The following is a 15,818-nucleotide window of genomic DNA, read 5'->3' as shown; positions in this document are numbered from 1 at the left end:
TGTAAAATATTTTAAAGGTATCTTCATTTGAGTTGATACTGTAAAATGTCATTGGCAAGTAATTTTAGTTTAGTGTCTATAGTTTCTCCACCAACAAGAATTATTGATGAAGTTCCCTTGGCATTAAAATGAGCAAGAGAAATGTTTGACAGAGCTATGAGACACTCTCTGGTTGAGTGGTTGGGAATAAGCCCTAGCCTTACCCTCTAGCTTTCACTGCAGTGTGTGTGTATGTGTGTGGGGGGGGGAGGGGTCAGATAATTCAATCATCCAGAAAACTTCTAAGAAATAGAGTTGTAAGAGAACAGAAGAATACTGTTAAAGTTTCTTTTCTTTATATGTTTTAGGTGGCTCTGCATGCTTGTGGCGTGGCAACTGACATGGTGATTGAACACTGCATCAAGGCCCACGCAGCCTTTGTTGTCTGCCCTTGCTGTTACGGTTTCATTCAGAACACAGTGAAATTTATGTTTCCTCGAAGGTGAAGAATCTAGTTGTACAAGGGTCTGGAAATGTAAAGTTTAAAAATCAAAAGTATGTAAATGGACATTTAATAACACCCACAGAACCTTAACTCTGCCCCATAAAGCTGCTGCATCACCACTGAAAAACCAATTGGTTTTAACTATCCAGGATAAACAGGTTCACCTCATTAGTGACCACAAAAATACCTACAGTGGCAAAGAGATTCCAGCCTTCTTTCCAGAAAAACGTACTCCACTGAGAAAGGGGATACTTTACTAATTCCTAGCTCAGTGTCAAAGGCAGCTATTCAACACTGTTCATAAAGATTTTATATGTCACCAGTTATATAGGGATTGTTAGATACAGTGCTAGTGACTTATGGAAATTTAATGAAAACAGCAAAAGGTAATGAGTTGTATTTATGTGTGTGGTAGTGCAGACTATCACACTGAGTGCTAGACACATAATACGTATGCAGTGGGATGACAGGTTACATCATCCATTAAATAATATAGCCTGTTCTCCCTGTGTGTCTGGTCCACTCGTTGGGCTTAGGGGTGGATGAATGACCCCATCACCTTGGGACTCATTGACACATGTGTTACTGCAGTTCACCACCAGTGATATCCCATAGATTTTGGTAGATTTATACTGTTATAAAACTAAACAATCAAATCCATTGCTCTTATGTTAATATTTTTATATTTCTATCACAAACTGTGCTTACTGTTTTCTCCAGATTTAAGATGTCCATAATCATAACCCTTAGGCTCTGGGCTTTTTAACACACTTGATTAAAAAATAACGTATCTTAAGAAGTAGGTATATGGGAATGAAGATTAGAGTGTTTCAGGACGGAGTTATGATTGTGTTAAAAGCTTTAATTGTGTATTTTTATACTTTCAGACTGGCTTATGGTTTTAAGTAGACTCTTTTGAATTTTCAAGATTATAAAATGTATACTTTATTAGAAAATCCAAAATTCTTTTGGATTATATTGTCTGATGTAAATAATAGCCTTTCTATCAAAAAAAAGTTTCAACACCGTAAAAATTATATATTTTTGTTTGAAAATATTTTTCTTACTATTTTTACAAGAAATGTCAAAGTTGTTAAACATAACACGAATGGAATTCTGATACAAATTTGACACCCTGAACCAAGGTCTAAAATAAATACATGGAGTGGTTCTTGCATTACAGTAGGTAGTTTCCCATTCAAGTACTTTCACCTTCTCACCAGTGTTGGAGACGAGCCACGTTCATTCTAATGTAATTAGCACTGTTGTCACACTCCCATCTCTATCCGTTTTCTTTCATTTATTCTTTCTTTCATTCTGTCTGTCTCTCTTTTTCTCTTCAGCATCTGAGGGAGTTGTAGTTAGTGAAAGCTTATGTTCTAATAGTCTAATAAATGTATTAGTCTTTAAAGGGCCTACAGGACTCCTTGCTGTTTTTGCTGAAACAGACTAACACAGCTACCTCTCTGAAACCTTGTATATGTTCTACAATAAAACATAAAATGGCACGTAATATTCCTTTTCTATTCAGTGAATAGAAAAACTGTCATATTTTCTCCTTCTGAAGACAGCTTCTCAGCCTCCAGATAAAAGTATTATTTTTTAGAATTCAATCAAGTGTTTAAAGACTGCTTCTGTTTTCAATCTTGATTATTTCCAGTGTGAACTGAATCAATATTCTTTTCTCTTTCAGTCACCAGTTCAAGGAAGTCTTATCCTATAAGGTATGTAAAAGCATTTCTGTGGTTAGATTTTCTTTTTGTTTCCTTTTCTGCATTTTCCCTGTGATTTGTAGTGGAATGAATAATCTGTATTCATCTTTTAATTATGAGGATGAACACACAATGTAATTATGATGATTAGTAATTCAGATCTACTCACAATCCTTTCACTTTTTTAAAAAAAGTCAAATAAATGCAGATGGTTTCTCCATTAAAGAATGTTATATCTTAGTAAAGATAAGGAAAACACCCTAAGATGAGGAATATTTTGACACATTTCACTTAAAATCTTCTGGATACCACTCATTTTATAGACTTTGGATAAGTATTGATTATTCTTAGGTATATAGACCTAACTAACTATAAAGTAGCATTTTTGTACAGTTTGATTCTAGAGATTTCATTTTCCAGTAGCTGTTATCTGAAAAATACTTAAAGAACAAGCCTTCTTTCTGTGCTGCAGCTTATTAAAGGCATTACACTCTGTTGTAAGCCTCAGATTTTTCTCTTGTCTAATGATAATGCTTCTACTTAATTTGCAGTTAGAGTGAATGGTCACTTATAAATAAGAATAAACAATAAATATAATTATTTACTAAGATTGTTTTAGTAATTATTTTAATTAAAATAGCTTTCCAAAGCATTTAATAATATATTAAATAAATGTCATATTCAGTATAACATAACTTTAAAATGTCAGTGATCAACAAACTTTTGAATAGTTGTATTACTCTCCATCTCTAATAGTTATCCTGTGTGTGACTGGGCGCAGTGTTAACTAAAAATTTTTATTTCAAAATAAGAGGACTTTTTGTTCAATAATGAATTCATTGACAAATGGATTTTATTATTTCTTCTGACTAAATTTGCTTTCTAGAAGTAATTCTTGAGCCATTTCTCACCTCTTCTGTAATCAGAGGTGGTGTGTGTGTAGGGGGGTGTCATATGGGGTAACATGCCCTCTTAGATCTCTGCCTGGGTTTATATACCCTGTCCTGAATTCTTCTGCATAACAACAAAACCTTTAAATTGTGCCCTCAAACCTCCCCCGCCATTAACAAGTATGTGTCACTTATATCTTTAATGATTCTACAGGCAGTCCCCGGGTTACGTACAAGATAGGGACTATAGGTTTGTTCTTAAGTTGAATTTGTATGTAAGTCGGAACTGGCTCCAGATTCAGCTGCTGCCACTGAAACTGTCCAGGGGCTGACTAAAGGAAGCCGGAGGCAGAGTTGCTCTGCCCCCAGCTTCCTGGAATCAGCCTGATCAGTTTCAACAGCTGCTGAATCTGGAGCCTGGGACAGAACAGCTCGGGTGCTGCCTGGCAGGTTCCCACAGGACCAACCCGGCAGCACCCCAGCTGCTCTACCCGAGGCATCCCGCAACAAAAGCCTGGTCTGCTGGGGGGAGGGTGCACTAGCTGCGCCCCTCCCCCCCCAGCAGACCAGGGAGATCCAGGCAAAGCCGCACAGGCGGAGGGACCCCGCTGCCCGTGCGGCTTTGCTCCTGTCTCCCTGGGGTGCTGGGAGGAGTCCCCCCCAGCACACCAGGGAGACCCGAGCAAAACCGCACAGGCGGAGGGACCCCGCTGCCCGTGCGGCTTTGCTCCTGTCTCCCTGGGGTTCTGGGGGGGTCCAGCAAAGCCGCTGGACCCCCCCAGCAGACCAGGGACACCCGAGCAAAGCCGTCGCCTGGGCGGCTTTGCTCATAAAGCTGCCCAGGCGGCGGCTTTGCTCGGGTGTCCCTGGTCTGCTGGGGGGGTCCAGCGGCTTTGCTGGACCCCCCCCCCCCAGCAGACTAGGGAGACCGGGAGAAGCTTTTCTCTCCCCGGAGGACACGGGTGGCGACCTGCCGCCCGTGAGCTCCGGGGCAAGAAAAGCCCCGTTCGTAAGTGCGGATCCGACATAAGTCGGATCCGCGCAAGTTGGGGACTGCCTGTATATTTGGAGGAACCTACCCTTGAAATACCAGCATGTCTTCTCAGATCTCCTTGTGGACATCTTAGGTCTCTTGATGTTGTAGAATAGGGCTGGGCAAGAGGCTATCAGCAGGCCAGATCCAGCTTGCCTAGTCCTTTCATCCGGCCCATGGCAGCTCCTGGCCCTGCCCCCAATGCATTTCCTGGGAGCCGCCAAGAAGGTGTAAGCCCTTTCAACTCCTGCTACTTAAAGGCTCCGTCCAAGGCCCTGCCCCTTTCACCCGAGGCTTCACCCCTTCTGGGGCAACCTGCAAACAGTTCAGAAATTTTTGAAGTTGCCACCCTTCAAAAATTATTGCCCACCACTATTGCACAGTAACTATAGGACAATGATGCTCTGACTATGGCTCTCAAGATGCAAGTGGCTCGTTAATGTGTCTTTCATGTGTGATAGTAAAACGTGTGTGATAGTGAAACAATGATTTTATGCTACTGTAGCTCTTTTGGTAATACGGATTGCTAATTTGGCTCCTGAACCATTGAGGTCTGAGTATACCTCTGCTATAGAAAATCCCTTGAAGCTTGAGAAACCTCCTCATACTTGAACAGTAGAAAGAAAAACCATTATGTTCCTTTCAGCCCCTAGGACTCTGTGTCCATAGAAATAAATACATAATATTAATATCTGTGTCAGTCACTGATAAATTGCTTTACGAATTACTTGTCAGCACAAGTTTCTGGGGACAAATAAGTCTGAGGATTTTTTGGTTGTCACATGCAATGTAGTTGTAGTTGTGTTATTACCAGCATATTAGAAAGATGAAGTGGGTGAAGTAATATCTTTTATTGGACCAACTTCTGTTGGTTACAAAGGCAAGTTTTCGAGCCACACACAGAATTCTTTTTAACATCTGGCAAAGGTATTCCAAGCATCACTGCTAAATGCTAACTGTTTATGCTAAAGGTATCGTGAACTTTCAAGGGCACAGCCCACTTCTTCAAATGACAGGAGTGTTGGAAGTCCAGATCCAAGAATAAATAAGGGAAGGAGGGAGGAGGGGAGAAGGGAAGAAAATGGAGGGGGGGAAGAAAAAAATCTGGTATTGATTATCTTCCTTTCAAGTGCAACTAATGGTTCTTATCAGCCTCTTGGAACTGTTTAGTCTTTCAGGCGCTACTAGACTATTAGTTGTTTTTTAAGTTTTTCCTGTTACAGACTAACTCGGCTATCCCTCTGAAGCTTATCTACTCACTATCTTTTTTTTTCTTCCTCCCCTCCATTTTTTCCCCTTCTCCTCCCTCCTTCCTTCCCTTATTTATTCTTGGATCTGGACTTCCAACACTCCTGTAATCTGAAGAAATGGGTTGTGCCCATGAAAGCTCATGATACTATCTACATGTTTTGTTAGTCTTTAAGGTGCTACCAGACTTTTGTTGTTTTTTAAGTTTTTCCTGTTACAGTCTAACTATGCTACCCCTCTGAAGCTTTTGTTTAAGTTAAGCAATCTGCTCTACTTTGCATTTAATCATCCTCAAGGGAAACCATCGCAATACTTTCCAAAGCAGAGTCTGGGAACTTAAATTCTTAACTCTGCAAAACGCTAAAAATCATATTACTATATTGATTAAAATGATTGGTTAGTGACTAAAATTCCAATGTGGTGGCCAGACATTGTCTATGTTCTTTAGTTCCCGTGTTCAATTAATGTTTCTTATCTTCCTTTGAGTGATCCAAGGAGACTTCAAGAAGAATGAAAGTTCCTACATAAATCAATTTACTTCATTTGTACATAACAAGACTTACAGTAGACCATCAGGGATATAGCTTCTCTATGTAGATGGGATCCATTTACTGTTCATCTTATAGGTCTATCTGACAGCATTTTCTTTTGGGAATATTTGCCTTGATTTATTGGAGTTTAAAGTTACAAAACTAGGCTTATGATGTGGCTAGTGCCACAAGACACCCAGAGGCCACATTTTATTATCTTTCCCTGAGGATGGTTGGAAGGAACAAAACCACTTCACTTATTTAGCTTTGAGAGCTTAATAACATTTGAGTCTGTTCCAGAGAGTGAGTTAACCACGTGGAAAGCTGGATAATTTTAATTATGATGTTTGTTGACCTGATAATGGCTGTACCATTTCTGCCATCAGGAAATGTGACAGGTTGCTGTTCATTTGAGAGGGAAATTATAGAGCTATTACCTAGACGCTAGTTTAAGTTTCAGGTTGTTGCCACAGGAAAATAAGATGTTTTTGTGTTTTCACAAGCCAGTCCTCATTTTTCATGCTAGGTGAGTGATAGTGCTTACCTCAACATTCAGATCTGGTTTGACAGGCCGCAAAACTGGTGGGGGCAGTGGGCAGGGCTTTGGGCAGGGTAACCTGATGAAGGCAGGAAGCTTTGTATATGCTCCTTCTTCATGTGAAAAAACTGAGCTGATCCTGTTTCTTTGGGAACTATAAGTCAGAGTGCATTTAGAGTACTTGACTGTACTGCAATCCACTGAAGTTTCACTTGATTAGTTTTGTGCCACATTTTGAGGTATTTTTATATGATGTTGTGAAGCCACATTTTCTTTGCATTTTTGAGGACATTTATTTTATTGGCCTCACTCCTAATCCTTTTGCCTCTTTGGACAGCCCAGCTGTGTTGCAGAATAGGAATTTGACAAGAAGTTGGTCATGATAGTTGTGAGATGTAAAATCAGAAGTTGTGCAAAACTAGTTTCTGGGAAGGTTGTTAAGACCTGCATAAAAATATTCTTATTTCTTTGGAGACTATACGTTTTAAGTATGGCCCTCTATCTTGCCTAGGCTGTGTTACAGCCTGACATATCTTTGGAGCTACCTTTCACTCATTTACCATGAAATGACAACAGCTTATCTTCCCAAATTGGAGTTGTTTACTTGTCGCTGCTTTCTCTTATTTGGAGCTGCCTCGAGTTTCTCTCCCCCAAGCTCTAATTGCCCTTTCTGTACCACAGCCAGGTGTTCTTGGAAGCCTCTGTTTGGAGGCTTAATTTGTTTTTTGGGTTTTTTTCCCGTTACCAGCTCTTCTTGCTCTGATCAACAGCTCCAGCTTCTTCAAGGTTCCCAAACAGCTGCTCCAGCAGCTGTAATAGCTGGTGAAAAGTTAGAAATCAGGCAGAAGCATCTGAGCTTTCAGTCACTTCACTTAATACAGGCGCTAACCTTTAAAAATTATCTGTTTGCATTAGCCAAGAATGAAAGCATAACCTAGTTCGATTTTAAAAAGTGCTCATTTTCAGGGCTTTAACTTTGGGTTGTTATATTGCATAGGAAAGTCTCTTGCCATTGCAGAGGGTTCTATTAAGCTGGACAGTTCTGAAATAGTTCTTGTCAGAGGCAGTGCTAGCACTTTGGGGACCTTAAGCAGGAATATTTCCTCTTCCCAATATATAATCAGAAGTGAATAGAGTCCTTCCTTTTGCTGCTTGTGGCCATAAGTAGTTACTTATTCTGGTTCTGGTTGCTAGGTCTTGACACTTTAAATTTCAGCTGTCCCACTTAATACAGTTGTCAGAAGAGCATTCTTTTCAGTTGTCATTGCATTACAATCTTTCCTTCTCCCACTCTGCAAGAATAGTTAACTTACCTATCCCTTCTTCATTTGTTTTACTAGCCAAAGGCTAAAAATGGAAAGCAGAATCTATTCTTTATCTTAAAAGCAGGGTTCTACTTTTGTTTAAGTTTATTTTGTGCTGTTGAGTGAAGAAAGTTTCCCCATGTCATGGTATGGAACTCTGGACTCAAATTTCAAATTGATTCTGTGCTAACTGGGGTGGGATTTGAGCAATGGCAAGTTGCCCTGTCCCCAATAAGGCTGACGGCATTTCTTCCCTCTTCCGATTCATTTACTGATAGGAAACGCAGGATGTTTGAGTGCCCCCATTCCAGGATGGCTGCTCCCCACAAATGGGGACAAGACTTGAAGTATGAACACTATGAACACTGCCCTGTTGTGGGAACTGTGTCCAACTTCCCTGCTGAGTGGAAATAGAGAAGGCAGATCCAGGAACAAATTCACTGCCCCCAAAATATAGGGTACTTAAAAGGATGGGTGTCCAAACTTAATTGTCACACGCTTTCAAAGTCCAAATCAATTACACAATTATAAACAGTTTTCTGGTACCATTGAATAATCAATATAGAGTTTTTTTTATGTTGTGACTAAATAACAGTTTTAAAGAGTAATGAAATAAAATCCTATTTCTGTACTTTTTATTCTAGGAGCACATGATTCTTTGCAGATTTGCAGATCAAACAGCTGTTCGGCTTCCACCCGAACGTAGACTAATAGGTATGTGATTCCACAGCTGTTGTGCAGAATATGCACATTATATTTGGTGATGTGCTTAATTTATGATCTATGAGAAGAACTAGTACGTTTATCAATAGAGGATCAAATTTCTGCTTTGTGAGCACACTTAAAGAAGTGAGTGTTTCTATTGCTATATATTTTTTTTCATTATGGGTGAAGTTTTTCCAGATATGAGCTAGAGTATGATTTTGGCATTTTACTCATCACCATGTCTCTGCACTAGTTACTCTATACTATACTCTATACTCTGGAAAGCAAAAAGACACCTTGTAGTCCACTAGAGACCTCCTTAAAACCAGTGTAACTCCCATGAAAGATACTGTGGCAGTGGGTAACAGTATGAAACCCCTAGATATATTAAACATGACATATAGTAATTGATGATCAATCATTTTAAGAATTCACTGACAAGGGCAAGATGGGAACGGTACAAAAATTGTGTTGAAAGTAGTAAAGATAGAAATATCTTCAGCAGAAATATTGAAAACTTCTTTGAAATCAAAGGACTTAAATGACCAAACAGGAAATTGCTATATCTAGTCTATGAAGAGAATTATCAAGGAAAGATACAGGAAGATAGAGGTATATGCTTAATTTCACTAGAAAGAACAATCTAGATACATTAATCATAGTGAGTTTTTAAAAAATAATTAAGGATAGTTACATCTAGAATACTTTACTCTCAAGAATAAAGAAACTTGGTTGGTGTATTGGCTTCCAACTTCTAGGGAAGAAAACATATTTGTAACAGTTCAGCTTTTAGTATTTGGTGCATTAAATTGAAATGGTGGTTTTTCAGTTTTACAGTTTTATATCATAATGGTATACAGGCAGTCCCCGGGTTACATGGATCCGACTTACATCGGATCCCTACTTACAAACGGGGCGAGGCAACCCCGCACTAGCTGCTTCCCCCCAGCAGACCAGGGAGACGCGAAGCTAGTGCCCCCCCCAGCAGACCAGGGAGACGCGGAGCGGCTTTTCTCAGCAGACACCTCAGCTTGAGAATAAAGGACTGAGAGAAGTGAGGTGTGGGAGAATAAAACTGAGCTCTGGAGAAATGTTTGGCTAGAGTTTCCCCTACAATATGTACCAGTTCCGACTTGCATACAAATTCAACTTAAGAACAAACCTACAGTCCCTATCTTGTACGTAACCCGGGGACTGCCTGTATAACAGCAAAAACTAAGTGCAGGATGAGCATTTCCATGCAATTTATGACTAGCTGGGTTAAGGTACATGGGCCTATTGTTTCCTTCAGTGGCTATTAAGTGCTGAAAACACCCTGTTCTCTCTGTTGGCCAGTAATTAAATAAAAAAGAGAGGCTGATTTGAAGTAAAGGTGGAAGGCTATACTTACTAGAACTTTGTAAAGGAATGTGTTTTACCAGATCCCATATGCAATTGTTCCCAAAACATAGACATTTGCTGGATGGTATCTGAACCTAGATCCACATCTTACAGCTCGAGTCCATATTTAGTTCTTGTGTAGAAAAGTGACAAATGATAGTTGTTCAAGAGCAGACAAAAGACTTAGCTGTGGAAGATGGATATTGTTCTTCTATAGGATTTAGTATGCTAAAGGGAAAAGGGAGACTACAAACTAGTTTCAAATTAAAAAACCAACAACAATTCAAGCCACAATTAGGGAAACATTTTTGTGGAATGCAAGTGCGTCTTGGCTCAATAACACTTATGAAATATTTCAAAGGCAGTAAGGAACAACTAATCTAAATACATTTTTAAAAGCTGCATTTGTGATAGTTGGGGTATTTCCTATAATTAAGAATACTAAAGGAAATACTGCAGATTTTAATTTCAAATTTTACGTAAAAGTAGATATAATTATTTTACTATCTCCATTATATTTAGACAAAAAAACCACTAGGTCAGTGTTACAGCTGCCAATTAGACTCCACCCTCTGAAAGGGGGTGTCTTCTACTGGTTATGAGATACCCATGGGACATGGGAAAGAAACAGCCAGTTCAAAAGAGAGGGAAGAGGCATCAAATAAGCTTTTGTTGGCATTTTGATACAAAATATCTGGAGGCTTTGAATTATTTCACCTTTTTGTATATTTTGTGTGTCATAGAAATTGTATAGTATTCTTTCCAAATGTCTGTTTCCTTAAGGAGAAAAAATACCTCATTGGTATTTCTATTTTAAAAGAAACATTATTTTCCTGATTTATTCCATTAAACTATTCCATTCTATTGAAAATCTTTATGGGTGCGTGGTTGCTGTGCATTAAGTTTTATTTTCAGGTGACTAAGATAAAGGTCAGACCACATTTGTGTTAGTCATGTTCTTTTGTAAGTCGAAGTGGAATAAAGCAGATTTGGAGATGATAGGTACTTCTGGATTAGGTTGCTTCAGGATTTTAAGTTATTTACTTCTATGTTTTCCTGACATCACTAGTAACTGAACAGTGCCAAAGTGTACATTTATTTGTATATCATATATTACTAGTAGAAATTAAGGAAGCTTTTAATGGTTCCATTTTTGTCCTGGTATTCTAGGAAAACACTGTATGGGGCTGGTGGATCTGGATCGGGCATGGGCTGCAGAAGGATGCAACTACTCTGTCCAAGTGATGTCCATGGAGCCAGAGAGTTGCTCCCCAAAGAACAACATGGTAGTGGGTGTCCCTATTTAGATTGAGAGTTCTATTTGATTTTAATTAAACATCAGTCATGATCAATGCCTGAAAACACCTTAGGGGGTTCAAACTGCTGGGAAGCAGACATTACACATTCTGAACCTGTGGTTTTCATAAGACTAAGTAGCGGGGAAAAGGCTTGGAAAGTGGGCTGCCTATAGAGCATTGCAAATTCTACTTGTAATATGTTATTAAAGGATTGCTGGCTTTCATAATGAGAATCCCCTCAAGCTTTCACGGCCCCACAGAGCAAGCTCCAGCAAAGGTTGGAAAGGGTTTGATTTCATTTCTGGAAAAGTGATTTTCTTTTCAGTACAGCCATCTCTGCTGATCTTTCACATTTGAAATTACAGTTCAAAACGACATTTATGTTTGTAGGTTGAGTATATGACAGTATTGCAGGTCTCCACATGGACAATAAAAGTTGCTGACCATTTTGTACTTAAATATGAAAAATCTAGTCACATATTTATGGTGTGACTTTTCTTATGGGCAGACTGTCCAATAATAGACTACATGCTGTATGGCATTGGTAGCTTTTTCTTGTAAAAAGTCTCTACTGTTATAACAGTATTGTTTTCCATAAAGATCCTTGAAATACTTTTTGTATCATTCTACTCAACATATATATTTTAATCTCTTAATTTTTTTTTAATAATTTACATTGCTTTGGAAGTGTGGAATGTGGATTTTGTGCTCAGGAATCTGAAAGTATGGACAGTTGCTGAAAGTAAAATCCTTCTGTTTATCCATGGTATTGAGTGTGGCAGATACTGTATGATCCTCCTGATTAGAGATGGACACCTAAGATAATTTTGGTTGTTGGCAAAAAAAAAATTATATATATATTTATGGTTTTTGATTGATCCAAAAATGATTTTTTTCAACATTTTTTTATGAAACAATAATCATGATGATAATGATGATTTCGGGTTGAATGACGATGATAATGACGATTTGCCCTGAAATGAAATGTGTTGTTTTCATGTTGAACATTTAATGTTTTTTAATAAAATTAAAGAACATTTTGAAATAAAAAGTAATTTTGAATCAAAATAAAAAATGTTTCATTTATAAAAATATCAAAACAAAACATTTAGATTTTTTTAAACAAAATAATTTTGGCAAAATTGACACAATTGACAAAATGTATTTGTCACTGCAGTTAACTTCTTACCTCCAGCCTGCCCTCCCCCCAAAATAGAAAGATTGTGGGTGAAGGTTTCAGTTGTGTGCCTGATACTGCCTTGCTAACCTTGGCAAGGATTGTTATTCACCTTAGGTTGAGACACTCATTGCCAGGACTGGCTCATGGCTGTGCCATTCCTAAAACAGAGTAATGGTTATATTTGGAAAAGTCTGAACTTTTATCTGTCATTGTCAGTTATTTTTACTAAATTTAAAATTTGTACACAACTGCATTATGGGAACCCTGTGAAAATATCAATCATATGTTACAATAAAAAGAAAATGAATCTCTTGCGTAATAAGTAGAATCTCTGTATCCTAATTTAAATGAGTAGCATCACTCTTTGACACTCACAGAAATCAAAATGCAATATAATGAATTTGTATGAAAGACTTGATTTGATGCATTTATGAATTTTGAAATTTGTTACTTTAAAGCAGTGGTGGCCAACCTGTTCATCAGGGTAAGCCTCCAGATACTTTATTTACTGTGTGTCCAAAGATTACAGGGACTTGCTGGCCACTACTTCCTGCAGCTCCCATTGTCTGGGAATGACTTACCATGACATATGGGAGCTGAGGGCAACCGCATATGTGGATGCAAGATAAACAACCTGTCTGGCGGTCCGCCAGTGTCTTACCCTGACAGACAACATGCATGCTGCAGGTTTGCCACCACCAATTTAAAGTATAACTAAGGTTTGGTCAATATGGATATCACCTTAGCTCTTCAGTGAGTGTTGAACATGAATCTACATTGTACAAGATGCTAGCAGACATCGAGGAAATAAAATTAATCCTCTGGATTTTTTTCTGTCTGATGGTTACATCTCCAAAGGATCCAGATGACTTTTAGTGAATGACAATGGAAACTTCATGCTGCTTCATTTGGAAATTCAGGAGTCCACAAACTGATGTAACTTCACACACACATCTTGAATTTTTACGACACAATGATGCTTTTACACGAACTTCTTGACATGTCAGGGAAGCAAGTGATATCTTATTTTTTAATCACTCTGGTAACAGTGAAGACATTCCACATTGTGGTTTGAGACTCGCCTAAAATAGATAACAGCAAACAATGCGTCTTGCAATTTCTTAAACATATCCAAAGAGAAGTTAGTTTTTGGATACCATTTCAATTAATTTATCTTTCACTGACTCTAAGCATAATGTGAGGAGAGAGAAAATTACTTATTTGCTTGCTGCATGTTGCACAGAAGAAAAGACTCACCAGGATAAGTCATATGTTGTAAGCTCAATTTTGTATATTAGAGGCTTGCTTTGGAGAGATACATCAATCTAAGTAAGCCCTAAGCTGTTGGTTTTAACCCTGGTAATTGCTAAGAAGTAGATTTAAGGGGTAAACTTTGCTGATCATGTTAGTCTAGTATCCAACTGTAATAGTTTTTTATTAATTTACATTTGTAGTTTGATATCATACTTAAAATGTCTGGAGTTTCTATTTGAATAATCTATAATTTTGTCTTTCCAGCTAGCAAGAAGGGTTTGGAGGTAGGAGGTGTTTTGAGCTAACAACTGCAGACACCTGCCCTGGAGTTGACCATTGAATAAAAGCTGGGGAGGGAGAACCGTCATCCTAGGGACCAGGGGAGCTAATTCAGGCAAACATCGATGTAGTTGTCGGTGTACGTGTATTTCTATCTTTATTTCCACCCTTTTTCTTTCTGTGTTTCTGTTATATGAGTTAGCTGCTTTCAGAATTCCTTATCAATGCATTTTAGCATTGCTGTGTTTATGTGGAACTAATAGTATACACATGCATTCCTAAGTGTGGGCAGTGTGCCTCCTTACTATCTTAGGCCACGTCTTCGCTATGTGGAAGATTGATGCTGCCTCAGTTAATCTTCCAGGGTTCGATTTAGTGGGTGAAGTGAAGACCTGCTAGATTCAACTCAGAGGGCGCCTCCGCTAGTGCCACTATTCCTTCTTCTCACTAAGAGTAAGGGAAGTCAATGGGAGTGTTTGCTTCTGTTGACCTCCCACTGTGGGGGTGTCGAGGAAACTCGATTTAAGGTATGTTGATTTCAGCTATGTAATTAACGTAGCTGGAGTTGTGTATCTTAATTTGACTTTCTGCTGTAGTGTAGAGCAGGCCTTAGAATCATGGGACTGGGAGGGGACCTTGAGAGGTCATCTAGTTCAGTCCCCTGCACTTATGGCAGGATTAAGTTTTATGTATACTAACCCTGACAACTGTTTGTTTAACCTTTATTTCTTAATTTAATCTTATCGAAATGCATGATGACATTAATATTGTTCCATTAAACTGATCTACTAGTTTATTATGAAAGGCAAATTTGTTGTATATATTAGTTGTTTCTACTGTCATGCCTATAAAACATTTTGTTCATAGGGCTGTAAAAATTCTAGATTGGGATTTTTCTCAAGATCATGAATGTTTGACTTCCAAATTTTTGTCTAAAGGGCCGTTGGAACATGTTTTCAAACGTAATTTTATGGATTTAATAGCAGAAATGTCACTTTGGATGCTGAACTTCAAAGTATTAATATAATATTGTTATATTAATGATAAATCTGACTTAGTGGCAGGTCCTGCCAAGAGGTGTATTTATTTTCATTGTAAACTATATTTATGTCTATATCTTATCTATATCTAGAGAGAGAGAGAGAGATTTTAATTGAAAAATAAATGGATACCTAAGGTGACATCCATCCTTTTTGCAAGTTTCCTGAAGCTTTTCTGTAAACAGAGATAGTTGCAAAGTTGAAACGTCTGCATGGGATTTCTGCAGCAACCATTGTTTTGCCCATGAAGCTGTGATCATTGCGTATGACTCCAGGTTCATTTGTGTGTATGACTCAATCTGAATTCTTCTACATTATCCCCATTTTATGACTTTGAAATAAATGAAGGCTCCTAATAACCTGTTTTATCTATTTACAAGGCTGGCTTTAAAGTGTTATTTATACACTATGTTTACAAAAAGGAGGCACACCAAAAACACATTCCACGTACAGAAACTTTCACTTAAATTATTGGTGGCTTTCATGGTTACAGTCAATATTTTCTAGCAAGTTCCAAAATTAGACGACAACATTAAATGAAACTTTTGATTTCCTAAATGAATAATTGATTAAAGATATATGCAAAGGGTGAAGCTGAAAACTTGTTTCATTTGACTCTTAATTGTGTTTCTTTTATCCACATAAGAACGGCCGTACTGGGTCAGACCAAAGGTCCATCTAGCCCAGTATCCTGTCTACTGACAGTGGCCAGCACCAGGTGCCCCAGAGAGGGTGGACCGAAGACAACGATCAAGCAATTTGTCTCCTGCCATCCCTCTCCAGCCTCTGACAGACAGAGGCCAAGGACACCATTTTATCCCCTGGCTAGTAGCCTTTTATGGACCTAACCTCCATGAAATTATCTAGCTTCTCTTTAAACTCCAATATAGTCCTAGCCTTCACAGCCTCCTCTGGCAAGGAGTTCCACAGGTTGACAACACGC

At 38.5% G+C, this 15,818-nt stretch overlaps 1 protein-coding gene across 3 annotated transcripts in view; it reads left to right on the top strand.

The window, feature by feature from the left end:
* Positions 1 to 15,604, top strand: part of GSTCD (glutathione S-transferase C-terminal domain containing) — a 133,398-nt gene extending 117,794 nt beyond the window's left edge. For 2 of the 3 annotated variants that reach the window (XM_075929687.2, XM_006119312.5), the window contains 4 exons: positions 348 to 481; positions 2,178 to 2,208; positions 8,384 to 8,453; positions 10,995 to 15,603. In XM_075929687.2, coding sequence (XP_075785802.1) covers positions 348 to 481; positions 2,178 to 2,208; positions 8,384 to 8,453; positions 10,995 to 11,131 — 372 coding nt within the window. In that variant the 3' untranslated portion in view covers positions 11,132 to 15,603. Of the gene's footprint in view, positions 1 to 347; positions 482 to 2,177; positions 2,209 to 8,383; positions 8,454 to 10,994 lie in introns of all 3 variants that reach the window. The other variant, XM_089778047.1, reaches the window with a different exon arrangement.
* Positions 15,605 to 15,818: the final 214 nt, after the last annotated feature.

This window comes from Pelodiscus sinensis, chromosome 4 (assembly GCF_052426305.1).
Source record: "Pelodiscus sinensis isolate ZL-2025 chromosome 4, ASM5242630v1, whole genome shotgun sequence".
NCBI lineage: Eukaryota > Metazoa > Chordata > Testudines > Trionychidae > Pelodiscus > Pelodiscus sinensis.
Note: the sequence above shows the minus strand (reverse complement) of the source record. Positions and strands in the feature narration are given on the sequence as shown.